This window comes from Oncorhynchus masou, chromosome 9 (genome assembly GCF_036934945.1).
Source record: "Oncorhynchus masou masou isolate Uvic2021 chromosome 9, UVic_Omas_1.1, whole genome shotgun sequence".
In the NCBI taxonomy this organism is placed as follows: Eukaryota; Metazoa; Chordata; class Actinopteri; order Salmoniformes; family Salmonidae; genus Oncorhynchus; species Oncorhynchus masou.
Window position 1 is genome coordinate 9405349 of NC_088220.1, and position 16308 is coordinate 9421656.

Genomic DNA, 16308 nt, shown 5'->3' on the forward strand with positions numbered 1-16308 from the left:
AAGTAATCCAAAAGTAACTGAACAAACCCAGCCATCACCATGTCTTGAGACTACTTAAGACATTTTAAGACATGTCTTGAGACTGCTTAAGACATTTTAAGACATGTCTTGAGACGTTTTAAGACATGTCAGTAAAGATGAGTCTTTAAAAGTCAAGACATCTTTAAGATGTATCTGTAGACGGTCTCAAGATGTCTTGAATATAGAAGACATCTTGAGACATCTTAGAAATAATAAGACATTTCAAGGCTCTATAAATATTATCTATATGGTTCAGGTGTTTACTTACTTGGTCTTATAGTGATTTGGCAATCACTTACTAATTTCTAGGACAAACTTGAGAAAACAACCGTTTAAAACAGTTTAACATACATACAGAAATCCTAATCAACACTTGCAGCAAACCTCTGATGATCAAGGACATAAGAACAGTGAAATATAAATAGCACATTTAACTATGAGATTATTTCTCAATAGATGTTATATGTAAATGTAAGATTATAGAATAGATAGACATTCACAGAATGTACAGATTATAGAATAGATAGACATTGTGTGAATTTAAGTATGCTCCCTGTAATTCTCTCTCTCTCTCTCTCTCTCTCTCTCTCTCGCTCTCTCTCTTCATTTGGGGGACCTGAGTCCTAGGACCATGCCTCAAGACTACCAGGCCTGATGACTCCTTGCTGTCCCCAGTCCACCTGGTCATGCTGCTGCTCCAGTTTCAACTGTTCTGCCTGCGGCTATGGAACCCTGACCTGTTTACGTGCTACCTTGTCCCGGACCTGCTGTTTTCGACTCTCCACCGCACCTGCTGTCTCTAACTCTGAATGATCGGCTATGAAAAGACAACTGACATTTACTCCTGAGGTGCTGACTTGTTGCACCCTCTACAACCACTGTGATTATTATTATCTGATCCTGGTGGTCATCTATGAACGTTTGAACATCTTGGCCATGTTCTCTTATAATCTCCACCCGGCACAGCCAGAACACAACTGGCCACCCCTCAGAGCCTGGTTCCTCTCTAGGTTTCTTCCAAGGTTCCCGGCCTTACTAGGGAGTTTTTCCTAGCCACCTTTGCATCTACATCTGCATTGCTTGCTGTTTGGGGTTTTAAGCTGGGTTTCTGTACAGCACTTTGTGACATCAGCTGATGTAAAAAGGGCTTTAAAAAAATTGTATCGATTGATTGATTCACAGAATGTACAGATTATAGAATAGATCGACATTCACAGAATGTACAGATTATAGAATAGATCGACATTCACAGAATGTACAGATTATAGAATAGATCGACATTCACAGAATGTACAGATTATAGAATAGATAGACATTCACAGAACGTACAGATTATAGAATAGATAGACATTCACAGAACGTACAGATTATAGAATAGATAGACATTCACAGAACGTACAGATTATAGAATAGATCGACATTCACAATATGTACAGATTCTTAGAATAAAACCAAAGTTGCGTCCCTGGTGGAAAGTGTTAGGAAATGTAATGTCATATTTTCTATTGTATATAACTGCCTTAAGGCAAAGGGTGGCTACTTTGAAGAATCTAAAATATATTTTGATTTGTTTAACACTTTTTAGGTTATTACATATGTGTTATTTCATAGAAATGTGTTTTAATACATCTTCAAAAATGACAATGTCTCAAGACGTCTGGGTATGAAAGTAATGACATTACGTTAATGAATTTTGGGTAATCCAAAAATATATTTCAATGATTACCATGATTACACAATTTTGCACAGGTTAAGCCTAAATCAAATCAAAATCAAATTTATTTGTATAGCCCTTCGTACATCAGCTGATATCTCAAAGTGCTGTACAGAAAGGTTAAGCCTAAATCAAATCAAAATCAAATTTATTTATATAGCCCCAGCCTAAAACCCCAAACAGCAAGCAATGCAGGTGTAGAAGCACGGTGGTTAGGAAAAACTCCCTAGAAAGGCCAAAACCTAGGAAGAAACCTAGAGAGGAACCAGGCTATGTGGGGTGGCCAGTCCTCTTCTGGCTGTGCCGGGTAGAGATTATAACAGAACATGGACAAGATGTTCAAATGTTCATAAATGACCAGCATGGTCGAATAATAATAAGGCAGAACAGTTGAAACTGGAGCAGCAGCACGGCCAGGTGGACTGGGGAAGGCAAGGAGTCATCATGTCAGGTAGTCCTGGGGCATGGTCCTAGGGCTCAGGTCCTCCGAGAGAGAGAAAGAGAGAGAGAAGGAGAGAATTAGAGAACGCACACTTAGATTCACACAGGACACCAAATTGGACAGGAGAAGTACTCCAGATATAACAAACTGACCCCAGCCCCCCGACACATAAACTACTGCAGCATAAATACTGGAGGCTGAGACAGGAGGGGTCAGGAGACACTGTGGCCCCATCCGAGGACACCCCCAGGCAGGGCCAAACAGGAAGGATATAACCCCACCCACTTTGCCAAAGCACAGCCCCCACACCACTAGAGGGATATCTTCAACCACCAACTTACCATCCTGAGACAAAGCTGAGTATAGCCCACAAAGATCTCCGCCATGGCACAACCCAAGGGGGGGCGCCAAACCAGACAGGATGACCACATCAGTGAATCAACCCACTCAGGTGACGCACCCCTTCCAGGGACGGCATGAGAGAGCCCCAGTAAGCCAGTGACTCAGCCCCTGTAATAGGGTTAGAGGCAGAGAATCGCAGTGGAAAGAGGGGAACCGGCCAGGCAGAGACAGCAAGGGCGGTTCGTTGCTCCAGAGCCTTTCCGTTCACCTTCCCACTCCTGGGCCAGACTACACTCAATCATATGACCCACTGAAGAGATGAGTCTTCAGTAAAGACTTAAAGGTTGAGACCGAGTTTGCGTCTCTGACTTGGGTAGGCAGACCGTTCCATAAAAATGGAGCTCTATAGGAGAAAGCGCTGCCTCCAGCTGTTTGCTTAGACATTCTAGGGACAATTAGGAGGCCTGCGTCTTGTGACCGTAGCGTAAGTGTAGGTATGTACGGCAGGACCAAATCAGAGAGATAGGTAGGAGCAAGCCCATGTAATGCTTTGTAGGTTAGCAGTAAAACCTTGAAATCAGCCCTTGCTTTGACAGGAAGCCAGTGTAGGGAGGCTAGCACTGGAGTAATATGATCAATTCTTTTTTGGTTCTAGTCAGGATTCTAGCAGCCGTATTTAGCACTAACTGAAGTTTATTTAGTGCTTTATCCGGGTAGCCGGAAAGTAGAGCATTGCAGTAGTCTAACCTAGAAGTGACAAAAACATGGATAAATTTTTCTGCATCATTTTTGGACAGAAAGTTTCTGATTTTTGCAATGTTACGTAGATGGAAAAAAGCTGTCCTTGTAACTGTAATGGATTACATTTAAAAATGAGTGGTTTGGCCACTCTACTCAAATTGCTGTTTTTTATCAACTGGGCAGTCACAGGATGATCAACAAAACTGTTTACATTAATGTTAACAGTCAGTGTTGGAGGGGATTTATATCAAGCCGTTTGTCATTTGTCCAGGCCTACAGTGCAGAATGAATTCTAATGGAATACAGGCCTAGTTGTCTACTATAGACACTATAGACATAAATAGACATTTATGGTTTAACTTTCTAAATAAATGTAATCCCTTGGCCAATGCATTAATCTGATCCTGGCCAGCTTGTCTTGAAGTAGGCCCAGTAAATTCATTCCTCAGCAGCATATGTGAATGCAGACAATAGCAGCTTGAGGAGTCCCCACCATGAATAACACACACACACCTCCCCTCCCCTCCTTCAACAGACAAATTAAAAGGAAGCCGGCCACCCTCTATTTTAGCTCCACAAACAAAGCCCGTAGAGAATGGTCCACTACTGGCTCTAACACCAACCCGACCATACCTCCCACTGCACTCCACCATACCTCCCACTGCACCCCACCATACCTCCCACTGCACCCCACCCCACCATACCTCCCACTGCACCCCACCATACCTCCCACTGCACCCCACCCCACCATACCTCCCACTGCACCCCACCATAACTCCCACTGCACCCCACCCCACCATACCTCCCACTGGACCCCACCATACCTCCCACTGCACCCCACCCCACCATACCTCCCACTGCACTCCACCATACCTCCCCCTGCACCCCACCATACCTCCCCCTGCACCCCACCATACCTCCCACTGGACCCCACCATACCTCCCACTGCACCCCACCCCACCATACCTCCCACTGCACTCCACCATACCTCCCCCTGCACCCCACCATACCTCCCCCTGCACCCCACCATACCTCCCCCTGCACCCCACCATACCTCCCACTGGACCCCACCATACCTCCCACTGCACCCCACCATACCTCCCACTGCACCCCACCATACCTCCCACCCCACCCCACCATACCTCCCACCCCACCCCACCATACCTCTCACCCCACCCCACCATACCTCCCACTCACCCCACCATACCTCCCACTGGACCACACCACCTCCCACCCCACCCCACCATACCTCCCACCCCACCATACCTCTCACCCCACCCCACCATACCTCCCACTGCACCTCACCCCACCATACCTCCAACTGCACCCCACCATACCTCCCACTGCACCCCATCATACCTCCCACTGCACCCCACCATACCTCCCACTGCACCCCACCATACCTCCCACTGGACCACACCATACCTCCCACTGCACCCCACCATACCTCCCACCCCACCCCACCATACCATACCTCCCACCCCACCATTCCTCCCACTGCACTCCCTATGGAGGGGCTATATGAACTGACTCCCATATCCTCCAACAGCACTATGGAAGGCTGGGGTAACTGAAGGAGCCATGGTGGTCATTTTGATTGTTTATTTTACATGTGATCCCACCTCCACTGCACTAGTCTCTACAGATGGGCTGTGGTGAATCCTACTACTTGATCTCACTACATTATCCTCCAATGATAGTCTAGTGATCCCGTGGGAAGCTGCAGTATATATCTGCATTTCTACATTGCACAATTATTTTGGAAGGATTTAATCGGATTGTAATGTGTGTCACTGTGTGTGCTAAATGTGCGTTCATATTCACTACACACGAGTCATTGATAGTGAGTTGATGAATGGGCCTCTATGACAGAATGTCGTAGAACACAGACCACTCTGAAGGAGACGTGTGGGTGGAGTGTGAGGGCTGAAGAGAAGAAGAGTTTTGATTTGTAGAGAAATGTCCGTGGGACACTTCTCATATTCCTCCCCCTCGGGTCTTCAGTCGGCTTGGCCAAGGTCCTGTTTGAATAATGTGAAAATGTACCGTTGAACGTTTTCCCTCTTCCGTGAAACATGTCAATGGCCTGACATGATTGGATCGGTGTAAGATGTGTGTGCTCACCAAATGATAATTGCAATTGTCTCAGAACAGGGCAGCACAGCTGGCCCTTGGATGCACACAGTGAGCAAACAATAATATGCATGTACATTTCTCCTGGCTGAAAGTGGAGGAGAGATTGACTTCATCACTACTTGTATTTATGAGAAGTATTGACATGTTGAATGCACCGAGCTGTCTGTCTAAACTACTGGCACACAGCTCATGCATACCCCACAAGACGTCTCTTCGCAGTCCCCAAAATCAGAACAGACTATGGGAGGCACATAGAGCCATTTTTATTTATTTGTTATTTTACCAGGTAAGTTGACTTGACTTGTTCTCATTTACAGCAACGACCTGGGGAATAGTTACCGGGATGAATGAACCAATTGTAAACTGGGGATTATTAGGTGACCGTGATGGTTTGAGGGCCAGATTGGGAATTTAGACAGGACACCGGGATTAACACCCCTACTCTTACAATAAGTGTCATGGGATCTTTAATGACCTCAGAGAGTCAGGACACCCGTTTAACATCCCATCCGAAAGACAGCACCCTACACAGGGCAGTGTCCCCAATCACTGCTCTGGGGCATTGGAATATGTATATTTTTTTAGACCAGAGGAAAGAGTGCCTCCTACTGGCCCTCCAACACCACTTGCAGCAGCATCTGGTCTCCCATCCAGGGACTGACCAGGACCAACCCTGCTTAGCTTCAGAAGCAAACCAACAGTGAGATACAGGGTGGTATGCTGTTGACTAGATGGAACTCTATTCCACATCAAGAAACTGACACAAGCAGTAAAATTAGATGTTAATAACAGAAGGAGAAAAAACACCTTATGGAACAGCAGGGATTGTGAAGCAACAAACATTTGCAGACACATGCACACGATAACATACACATGGATTTTGTACTGTAGATAGGCGGTGGTGTAGGGGCCTGAGGGCACACAGTTTGTTGTGAAACGTGTGAATGTATTGTAATGTTTTCAAATGGTATAAACTGCCTTCATTTTGCTGGACCCCACAAAGAGTAGCTTTGGTAGCAGCTAATGGGGATCCGTAATAAATACAAATACCCTATATAGCGCCCTCCTTTTGACCAGTCATTTAGGCAATAGGGTGCCATTGTGAAGCAGCATTGTCTCAGTAATACCATACAATAACGTGGAAACGATAATCAAATAGCCTAAATATCAAACAAAAGAACACAGAAGGAGTGAAGATATTTAGTTATTTTTTGTTGTTTATTTCAATGGCTCATCGGATAAAAAAAAGAAACTTCTCTGTGTCACTTCAACAAAGACTACAAAAACAGCTTTACAAAAATAGACGTGGGACATTTCTGGTGTCATTTCATTAGACAAATAGTGTGGTTGTGTGTGTGTGTGTGTGTTTCTCAGCACAGTTCTGTGGACATAGAAACATGCACAGTATCGCTATAGCAACACGTACAGTACACCAATCAAGGCTGCAATGTGCAACATAGTGTTCAGAGCTCTCGGCTTTCTGGCAGCAAGGATCAACGTCGAGTCAAATCACACAATAATAATGTCAAATAATTAAGTTATAAAAGATGAACCAGTAGTGAGGGCTATACTCAAGACAGTGACAGCTGTGAGAGAAGTCTTCTATCCATAGAAATAGAAGGAATCATTCTAATGGTTATGGTTCTACCAACAAAAACATATTGCACCTTGAGACCTCGGTGAGAAGTAGCTTTTTTAGTGAAGGAAGACTTGAGTTCTTTATCTAAAACAGGGTCTTATTCATTAGGTCACACCGTAGTAAAACGTTTTGCAAACAGAAAAAAAAAAAACTTTCTTATTGGACAAGTTCATATAGTCCCTCCCTGTTTGTCCGTTTTCTTCCGTTTGGTGCCTAATGAATATGACCCACTACTCCACACCGACTGCATCCATCTATATTAAAACACAGGACGATCAGGAGTAAATCAAACACACTTAAAATAGTAGGAATGTAAAATAAACTGGAGTTAACAAAAAAAGACAGAATCCCTTTGTCTATAAAAAGTAGTGATGACCGTACAGTGAGCGAGTCTGGATAGATTGACATAGTTCAGAAGAGATCAGGCAGAAAGATACATTTGGTTGCTGGTAACATTCTCTCGTAAGCCCTTCATTCCCATTTCTAGTAAATTACTATCTAGACTACAGTAAGGTATGTTCATGCTATAAAAAGGTTTAGACACATTTCAGATGCTTGACAGATAACTTGCTTAAGCAAGTTTCATACAGCGTTCAATTAAATAAATCTCTGATATCTAAGCCTAGAACATTGAGAATCAGAACATAAAAACCTATATAACCTATACAGAACACAGCCTTAGTAGTATCAGCATAGTTCAAGTGTGAAAACTGCTGGGGACAAGGTACAACCATAGTAAAAACATACACATTCAATAGCATACGGACAGAGAAAAGGACCGGAAGTTTACATCGTTGTAGATAGAAATGTGATTTATAGAGCTTCCACTATTCCCTGCTCTACACAACAGATATAAATGTGCTGTTTAGATCAGCTATGGGTATCTAAACATTCTGTAACGCTCCAAGTAACTCTCTTTCTGAGTGAGCCCCTGATTTAGATTTTTTTGGCCATCGCCACGGTAACCAGCGAGACCCCCTGTGACCCAGAAGGGGAATCTGGATGTGTTTACGTTCCAACAGGAAGTGGAAGTATGGGGAAAAGCAGTGCTGGGAATGTGGGAAGCAATTAGTAATGACAAGCTGCAGATGGGCTGTGTGTTTCATCGTCTGGAAGGTCACAGATTCTACCAGGATGCAAATTTGGTGTTTGTTTATATATCTTAGTATGTTATTTAAAAATTCAGGTCCTCTTCCTCAGAGAGGTAGATAAGTGAGAAACCCTCCTGGGTGCCATGCTAGTATCTACTTAAAGCACACTCAATAGGACACAGTAAGAAGACAGCTGATTGGGTAACCTCAGCAATAAGGAGACGGCTGATTGGATATTCACAGCCTAACCTGAGCCTGAACATACAGTTATACAAGGGCACAGAAAAAAACATTACACGCTGGTATAAAAACAACTAAAAACTAAACTTACTTCACCAAAGAATACAAAATAAAGCAACAACGAATAAATGTGTCCATATAAATAAAAAGCTACGGCACGTTTCAATGGCATCGTATTCAAGTAATCCGTGAAATCAAGTCCCTGATACACGCTGTGGTTCATGGAAACAAGTCTTCAGCTCACACAGAACCATCACTTCTAATAGAAGGCAGCAGAATTTCATTATCTACTTCAACAAAGTTCTAAGCATAGAATTAGAATGCCAATCATTCTATTTCTATGTTTCCAAGTCTCCTTCACCATGAGCATTCCATGTCAGTTCACTTCCACTTGAAGTCTGAGTGGAAGGACGTGGAAAACAAAGCTTCACTCTTTAACCCTTTAACCCTCACTACGAGACTTGGTGGTTGGAACCATCACTGTAAGGAGAGGTGACAAGGAGGGAGGAAGGGGGAAGGATGAAAGAAGAGAAAGCCAAAACATGACAGCTATGTTAAAAACTATGGATTTCCCCTGCTGTGACAGAACAATGAACTCTGTGGTCTCCCCTCCCCAGCCAGAGAGGATTTTGGGTAGGAATTCTCAGAATGCCCCTGGAGCACTTAGTCACGAGTGACATAATCCCTTTATTCACTGGCATAAGAGTGATATAAGGCTGACATAGCAAGTGACACACAGCCTCTTCAACTCACTGGTAGGTCTACTTATAACACTTCATACCACTGTTCTCAAGTCAGCAGCTCAATATGTCACTTTACTGGCCAATTACTCATCTTCAGTTGAGTTGATCTTTTTTTTTGGATCAGAGTGAGAGAGATCCAGCAGCACTTCATCTTCAGCTGAATTCACAGACAGACAGACATCACTCTGGTCAAAACCCAGGAGGCACTGAGGAGGAATCATGCTGCATAGCCTCTGGTTCACAGTGATAACAGCATCGTAACCAGGGACATACGGTGACCATTCCACAGTGGGTTAATGCTTCTGCCTTGGAACCAGGTTTCTGCGACGGGAATCGGAACACAGCGTTCAACAGTCAGTCAGTGACGTCGCAGTGACATCAGGTGTCATGTCAGTGTGATGACCTCCACGGGGTCATCGGTGCCCTTTGACCTTTGCTTGTGTTTTAGCCGTCTTTCTCTCCGTCTCTGTCTGAGGGTGGGGGGCGCAGGGCGGGGTGCGGCAGAGGGGGGGGACGGGGTGTTGACGGAGATGGAGAGGAGGTCTGCCAGGGAGCGGAGAGGAGGGGAAGTAGTGAGGGAAGAGGATTGCAGCGCTCCCTGTCCCTGGCTCGGGGTGGTTTGCTGATCACCCTCTCCTCCGTCTCCTGGCGTCACCTGTCGAAGCAGCCCGCTGACGTGAAGGTGTGGTGGGGGCCCACGGCCCCCAGGTACCCTCCGGTGTAGGCCATGCTGAGGCAGTGTCGCGGCTCCGCAGCCAACGCTACCTGCATGGAGATGGGGCCCTGCAACGCCAGCGGTGCCACCCGAGCCCCAGGCTGCAGCCCCGAAGTCAGGCTAGGATAGGAGGGGAAGGCCCCTGCTGTGGAGGTCATGGTGTTGGCCCCAGTGAGCAGCCCCGAAGTCAGGCTAGGATAGGAGGGGAAGGTCCCTGCTGTGGAGGTCATGGTGTTGGCCCCAGTGAGCAGCCCCGAAGTCAGGCTAGGATAGGAGGGGAAGGTCCCTGCTGTGGAGGTCATGGTGTTGGCCCCAGTGAGCAGCCCCATCCTGTGGCTTTGGAGGATGTCCTGGGACATGTTGACCACAGCAGGCCCCAAAGCCTGGGAGTCAGCTAGCACGTGGAGCTGGGACAGGGAGGGAGAGTGCTGGGAGAGGTGAGGGAAGCCCACTGGGCCAGGCTGGAAAAGGAGCTGCTGGGGGTTGGAGGAGGTAGCTGGTCTCTGGACTGGGGAGAGGTGGGAGGGAGGAGGGTGGGACTGGAGAGAGGAGGAGCAAGACAACGGAGGGGTGGATTTTGGTTTGTTGGCCTCCTTCACATCGTTGTCATGAGCACTGTGGAGGAGAGACAGACGGGGAGGTAGAACAAGACCTGTGTTATTATCTGAGGACAGTGAATTGTCATGTGTTTCCAGTTAACCTATATGAGCAATGAGAGAATTAGCATGGAGATGGGCTCAGTCAAATGGATATGATCAGGTCTTTGCATACAAGCATTCAACTGGTCTCAGGTGCGTCTGTCCTGTATGAGAGAGACTGAGGTGAGGTGGCCCCAGGTGTGTGTGAGGTGTTCCCAGGTGTGTGTGTGTGAGAGTGTGAGTGAGAGAGAGACTTACAGCAGCATGAGTTTGATGCAGTGTGTGAGGTGTTCCCAGGTGTATCCAGTCAGTAGGTGTAGAGACGTGGTCCAGCTAGGAGAAATCTGGAGACAGATACGAGACGCCGCTACGCACGCTGCCGCCACCTGAGACGGCCGGAAACTCAGGAACGCATGGTCTAGAGGAACACAGCCAATCAGACCGTTAGTAGAGGAACACAGCCAATCAGATCGTTAGTAGTGGTCTAGAGGAACACAGCCAATCAGACTGTCAGTTTGTGACAAGCACATGAGTCTACATATATTTCATACCTGCCCCTCTGTTTTTCTCCCTTCCATCCCTCCTCTCTCTGGCTTTAACCTTTCCCCCTGTGCACTCATTTCTTCACCTCAATCCCTCCCTCACCCCTCACCTTGCAGTGACACCTCCATCACCCCCTCCATCACCCCTCACCTTGCAGTGACACCTCCATCACCCCCCCATCACCCCTCACCTTGCAGTGACACCTCCATCACCCCTCACCTTGCAGTGACCCCTCCATCACCCCCTCCATCACCCCTCACCTTGCAGTGACCCCTCCATCACCCCCTCCATCACCCCTCACCTTGCAGTGACACCTCCATCACCCCTCCATCACCCCCCATCACCTTGCAGTGACACCTCCATCACCCCCCATCACCCCCCATCACCTTGCAGTGACACCTCCATCACCCCTCACCTTGCAGTGACACCTCCATCACCCCCCCACCACCCCTCCCCCACCCCTCACCTTGCAGTGACACCTCCATCACCCCTCACCTTGCAGTGACACCTCCATCACCCCCCCATCACCCCTCACCTTGCAGTGACACCTCCCTCACCCCTCACCTTGCAGTGACACCTCCATCACCCCTCACCTTGCAGTGACACCTCCCTCACCCCCTCATCACCCCTCCCTCACCCCTCACCTTGCAGTGACACCTCCCTCCCCCCCCCCATCACCCCTCACCTTGCAGTGACACCTCCAGGAAGTAGTGTGTGTATTTGTCCATAAAGGTTTTGGTCTTGGAGAGGGAGGAGAGAGGCCAGCCGTTGTACAGGTCTCCCTCCTGCACCGAGGCCTGGAGGTAGTGGTCTATGAAGTGGGCCGGGGTGGGCATACACAGGTTCCAGCTGAACGTCTCCAACAGGAGCAGCTCCATCTTCATGAGGTCTCGCTTGTTGAGAACAAGGTTCAGAGAACACATGAAGCCCAGGGAGTTGAGCTGTTCCAACTTAGGTACCCGGTCCTCCCTCTCCTCAAACTTACCTACAGGGCAGAGAGAGAGTTTAGAAGGTAGCCTACACAAAAACCTTTGTATTTGTCACATGCTTCAGTGTCGACTAAACCGCGAAGTGCTTACTTACCAACCCTTCCCTCCAATGCAGAGAGAAATAAAATACCAAAATAATAGAAAAGCAAAACATGTAATAATAAATAAATACACAATGAGTAACAATAATCAGTACAGATGTGTAGAAGTACGAGGTAACTGAGGGAGATACAGTGCCTTCGGAAAGTACTCAGACCCCTCGACTTTTTCAAGGGGTCTGAGTACGTTACAGTACCCGCAAAACACAACACCTACCTGGAAAACGCCAGTCTTCATTAAATAGTACCCGCAAAACACCACATCTACCTGGAAAACGCCAGTCTTCATTAAATAGTACCCGCAAAACACCACACCTACCTGGAAAACGCCAGTCTTCATTAAATAGTACCCGCAAAACACCACATCTACCTGGAAAACGCCAGTCTTCATTAAATAGTACCCGCAAAACACCACATCTACCTGGAAAACGCCAGTCTTCATTAAATAGTACCCGCAAAACACCACATCTACCTGGAAAACGCCAGTCTTCATTAAATAGTACCCGCAAAACACAACACCTACCTGGAAAACGCCAGTCTTCATTAAATAGTACCCGCAAAACACAACACCTACCTGGAAAACGCCAGTCTTCATTAAATAGTACCCGCAAAACACAACACCTACCTGGAAAACGCCAGTCTTCATTAAATAGTACCCGCAAAACACCACATCTACCTGGAAAACGCCAGTCTTCATTAAATAGTACCCGCAAAACACAACACCTACCTGGAAAACGCCAGTCTTCATTAAATAGTACCCGCAAAACACCACATCTACCTGGAAAACGCCAGTCTTCATTAAATAGTACCCGCAAAACACCACATCTACCTGGAAAACGCCAGTCTTCATTAAATAGTACCCGCAAAACACCACATCTACCTGGAAAACGCCAGTCTTCATTAAATAGTACCCGCAAAACACAACACCTACCTGGAAAACGCCAGTCTTCATTAAATAGTACCCGCAAAACACAACACCTACCTGGAAAACACCAGTCTTCATTAAATAGTACCCGCAAAACACAACACCTACCTGGAAAACGCCAGTCTTCATTAAATAGTACCCGCAAAACACAACACCTACCTGGAAAACGCCAGTCTTCATTAAATAGTACCCGCAAAACACCACATCTACCTGGAAAACGCCAGTCTTCATTAAATAGTACCCGCAAAACACAACACCTACCTGGAAAACGCCAGTCTTCATTAAATAGTACCCGCAAAACACAACACCTACCTGGAAAACACCAGTCTTCATTAAATAGTACCCGCAAAACACAACACCTACCTGGAAAACGCCAGTCTTCATTAAATAGTACCCGCAAAACACAACACCTACCTGGAAAACGCCAGTCTTCATTAAATAGTACCCGCAAAACACAACACCTACCTGGAAAACGCCAGTCTTCATTAAATAGTACCCGCAAAACACCACATCTACCTGGAAAACGCCAGTCTTCATTAAATAGTACCCGCAAAACACCACATCTACCTGGAAAACGCCAGTCTTCATTAAATAGTACCCGCAAAACACCACATCTACCTGGAAAACACCAGTCTTCATTAAATAGTACCCGCAAAACACAACATCTACCTGGAAAACGCCAGTCTTCATTAAATAGTACCCGCAAAACACAACACCTACCTGGAAAACGCCAGTCTTCATTAAATAGTACCCGCAAAACACAACACCTACCTGGAAAACGCCAGTCTTCATTAAATAGTACCCGCAAAACACAACATCTACCTGGAAAACGCCAGTCTTCATTAAATAGTACCCGCAAAACACAACATCTACCTGGAAAACGCCAGTCTTCATTAAATAGTACCCGCAAAACACAACATCTACCTGGAAAACGCCAGTCTTTATTAAATAGTACCCGCAAAACACCACATCTACCTGGAAAACGCCAGTCTTCATTAAATAGTACCCGCAAAACACAACATCTACCTGGAAAACGCCAGTCTTCATTAAATAGTACCCGCAAAACACCACATCTACCTGGAAAACGCCAGTCTTCATTAAATAGTACCCGCAAAACACAACACCTACCTGGAAAACGCCAGTCTTCATTAAATAGTACCCGCAAAACACCACATCTACCTGGAAAACGCCAGTCTTCATTAAATAGTACCCGCAAAACACAACACCTACCTGGAAAACGCCAGTCTTCATTAAATAGTACCCGCAAAACACAACACCTACCTGGAAAACGCCAGTCTTCATTAAATAGTACCCGCAAAACACCACATCTACCTGGAAAACGCCAGTCTTCATTAAATAGTACCCGCAAAACACAACACCTACCTGGAAAACGCCAGTCTTCATTAAATAGTACCCGCAAAACACAACATCTACCTGGAAAACGCCAGTCTTCATTATATAGTACCCGCAAAACACCACATCTACCTGGAAAACGCCAGTCTTCATTAAACAGTACCCGCAAAACACAACACCTACCTGAAAACGCCAGTCTTCATTAAATAGTACCCGCAAAACACAACATCTACCTGGAAAACGCCAGTCTTCATTAAATAGTACCCGCAAAACACAACACCTACCTGGAAAACGCCAGTCTTCATTAAATAGTACCCGCAAAACACAACACCTACCTGGAAAACACCAGTCTTCATTAAATAGTACCCGCAAAACACCACATCTACCTGGAAAACGCCAGTCTTTATTAAATAGTACCCGCAAAACACAACATCTACCTGGAAAACGCCAGTCTTTATTATATAGTACCCTGAAAACACCAGTCTGAAAGTCAACAGTGAAGAAACGACTCTGGGATGCGGCCTTCCAGGCAGAGTTCCTCTGTCCAGTCTAAACATCAACAGTGAAGAGGTGACTCTGGGATGCTGGCCTTCCAGGCAGAGTTCCTCTGTCCAGTGTGTTCATTTGCCCATCTTAATCTTTTATTTTAATTGGCCAGTCTGAGATATGGCTTTTTCTTTGCAACTCTGCCTAGAAGGCCAGCATCCCGGAGTCGCCTCTTCACTGTTGACGTTGAGACTGGTGTTTTCAGGGTACTATTTAATGAAGTTGCCAGTTGAGGACTTGTGAGGTGTCGGTTTCTCAAACTAGACAGTCTAATGTACTTGTCCTCTTGCTCAGTCGTGCACTGGGGCCTCCCACTCTATATTCTGGTTAGAACCAGTTTTCTCTGTTCTGTGAAGGGAGTAGTACACAGCGTTGTACTGTGATCTTCATTTTCTTGGTAACTTCTCACATGAAATAGCCTTCATGTCTCATAACAAGAACAGACTGACGAGTTTCAGAAGAAAGGTCTTTGTTTCTGGCCATTTTGATCCTGTAATCATTTTGATCCTGTAATCATTTTGAGCCTGTAATCATTTTGATCCTGTAATCATTTTGAGCCTGTAATCATTTTGATCCTGTAATCATTTTGATCCTGTAATCATTTTGAGCCTGTAATCATTTTGATCCTGTAATCATTTTGAGCCTGTAATCATTTTGATCCTGTAATCATTTTGAGCCTGTAATCATTTTGATCCTGTAATCATTTTGATCCTGTAATCATTTTGATCCTGTAATCATTTTGATCCTGTAATCATTTTGAGCCTGTAATCATTTTGATCCTGTAATCATTTTGAGCCTGTAATCATTTTGATCCTGTAATCATTTTGATCCTGTAATCATTTTGATCCTGTAATCGAACCCCCAATGCTGATGCTCCTGATACTCAACTAGTCTAAACGAGGCCAGTTTTATTGCTTCTTTAAAATCGGGACAACAGTTTTCAGCTGTGCTAACATAATTGCAAAAGGGTTTTCTAATTATCAATAAGCATTTTCAAATGATAAACTGGGATTAGCTAACACAACGATAATTGGCCTTTGTACACCTATGTAGATATTCCATTAAAAACCAGACGTTTCCAGCTACAATAGTCAAGGAACGAGGGTGAGGAGGGGGGAGGAACGAGGGTGAGGAGGGGGCAGGAACGAGGGTGAGGAGGGGGCAGGAACGAGGGTGGAACGAGGGTGAGAGGAACGAGGGTGAGGGGGGGGGAGGAACGAGGGGGGAAGAACGAGTGGGGGAGGAACGAGGGTGAGGAGGAACGAGGGTGAGGAGGGGGGGGACGAGGGTGAGGAGGGGGAGGAACGAGTGTGAGGAGGGGGGAGGAACGAGTGTGAGGAGGGGGAGGAACGAGTGTGAGGAGGGGGGAGGAACGAGTGTGAGGAGGGGGGA

General features: G+C 46.0%; 1 protein-coding gene across 1 annotated transcript in view; it reads right to left on the bottom strand.

Moving 5' to 3' along the window:
- Nucleotides 1-6601: 6601 nt before the first annotated feature.
- Nucleotides 6602-16308, bottom strand: part of LOC135545491 (cyclin-J-like) — a 31638-nt gene continuing 21931 nt past the window's right edge. Inside the window, exons 4-6 of the mRNA XM_064973124.1 lie at nt 11691-11990; nt 10721-10880; nt 6602-10439 (exon numbers count right to left, since the gene is read on the bottom strand). Of these exons, the coding sequence (XP_064829196.1) occupies nt 9761-10439; nt 10721-10880; nt 11691-11990 (1139 nt within the window). The 3' untranslated portion in view covers nt 6602-9760. The remainder of the gene's footprint in view (nt 10440-10720; nt 10881-11690; nt 11991-16308) is intronic.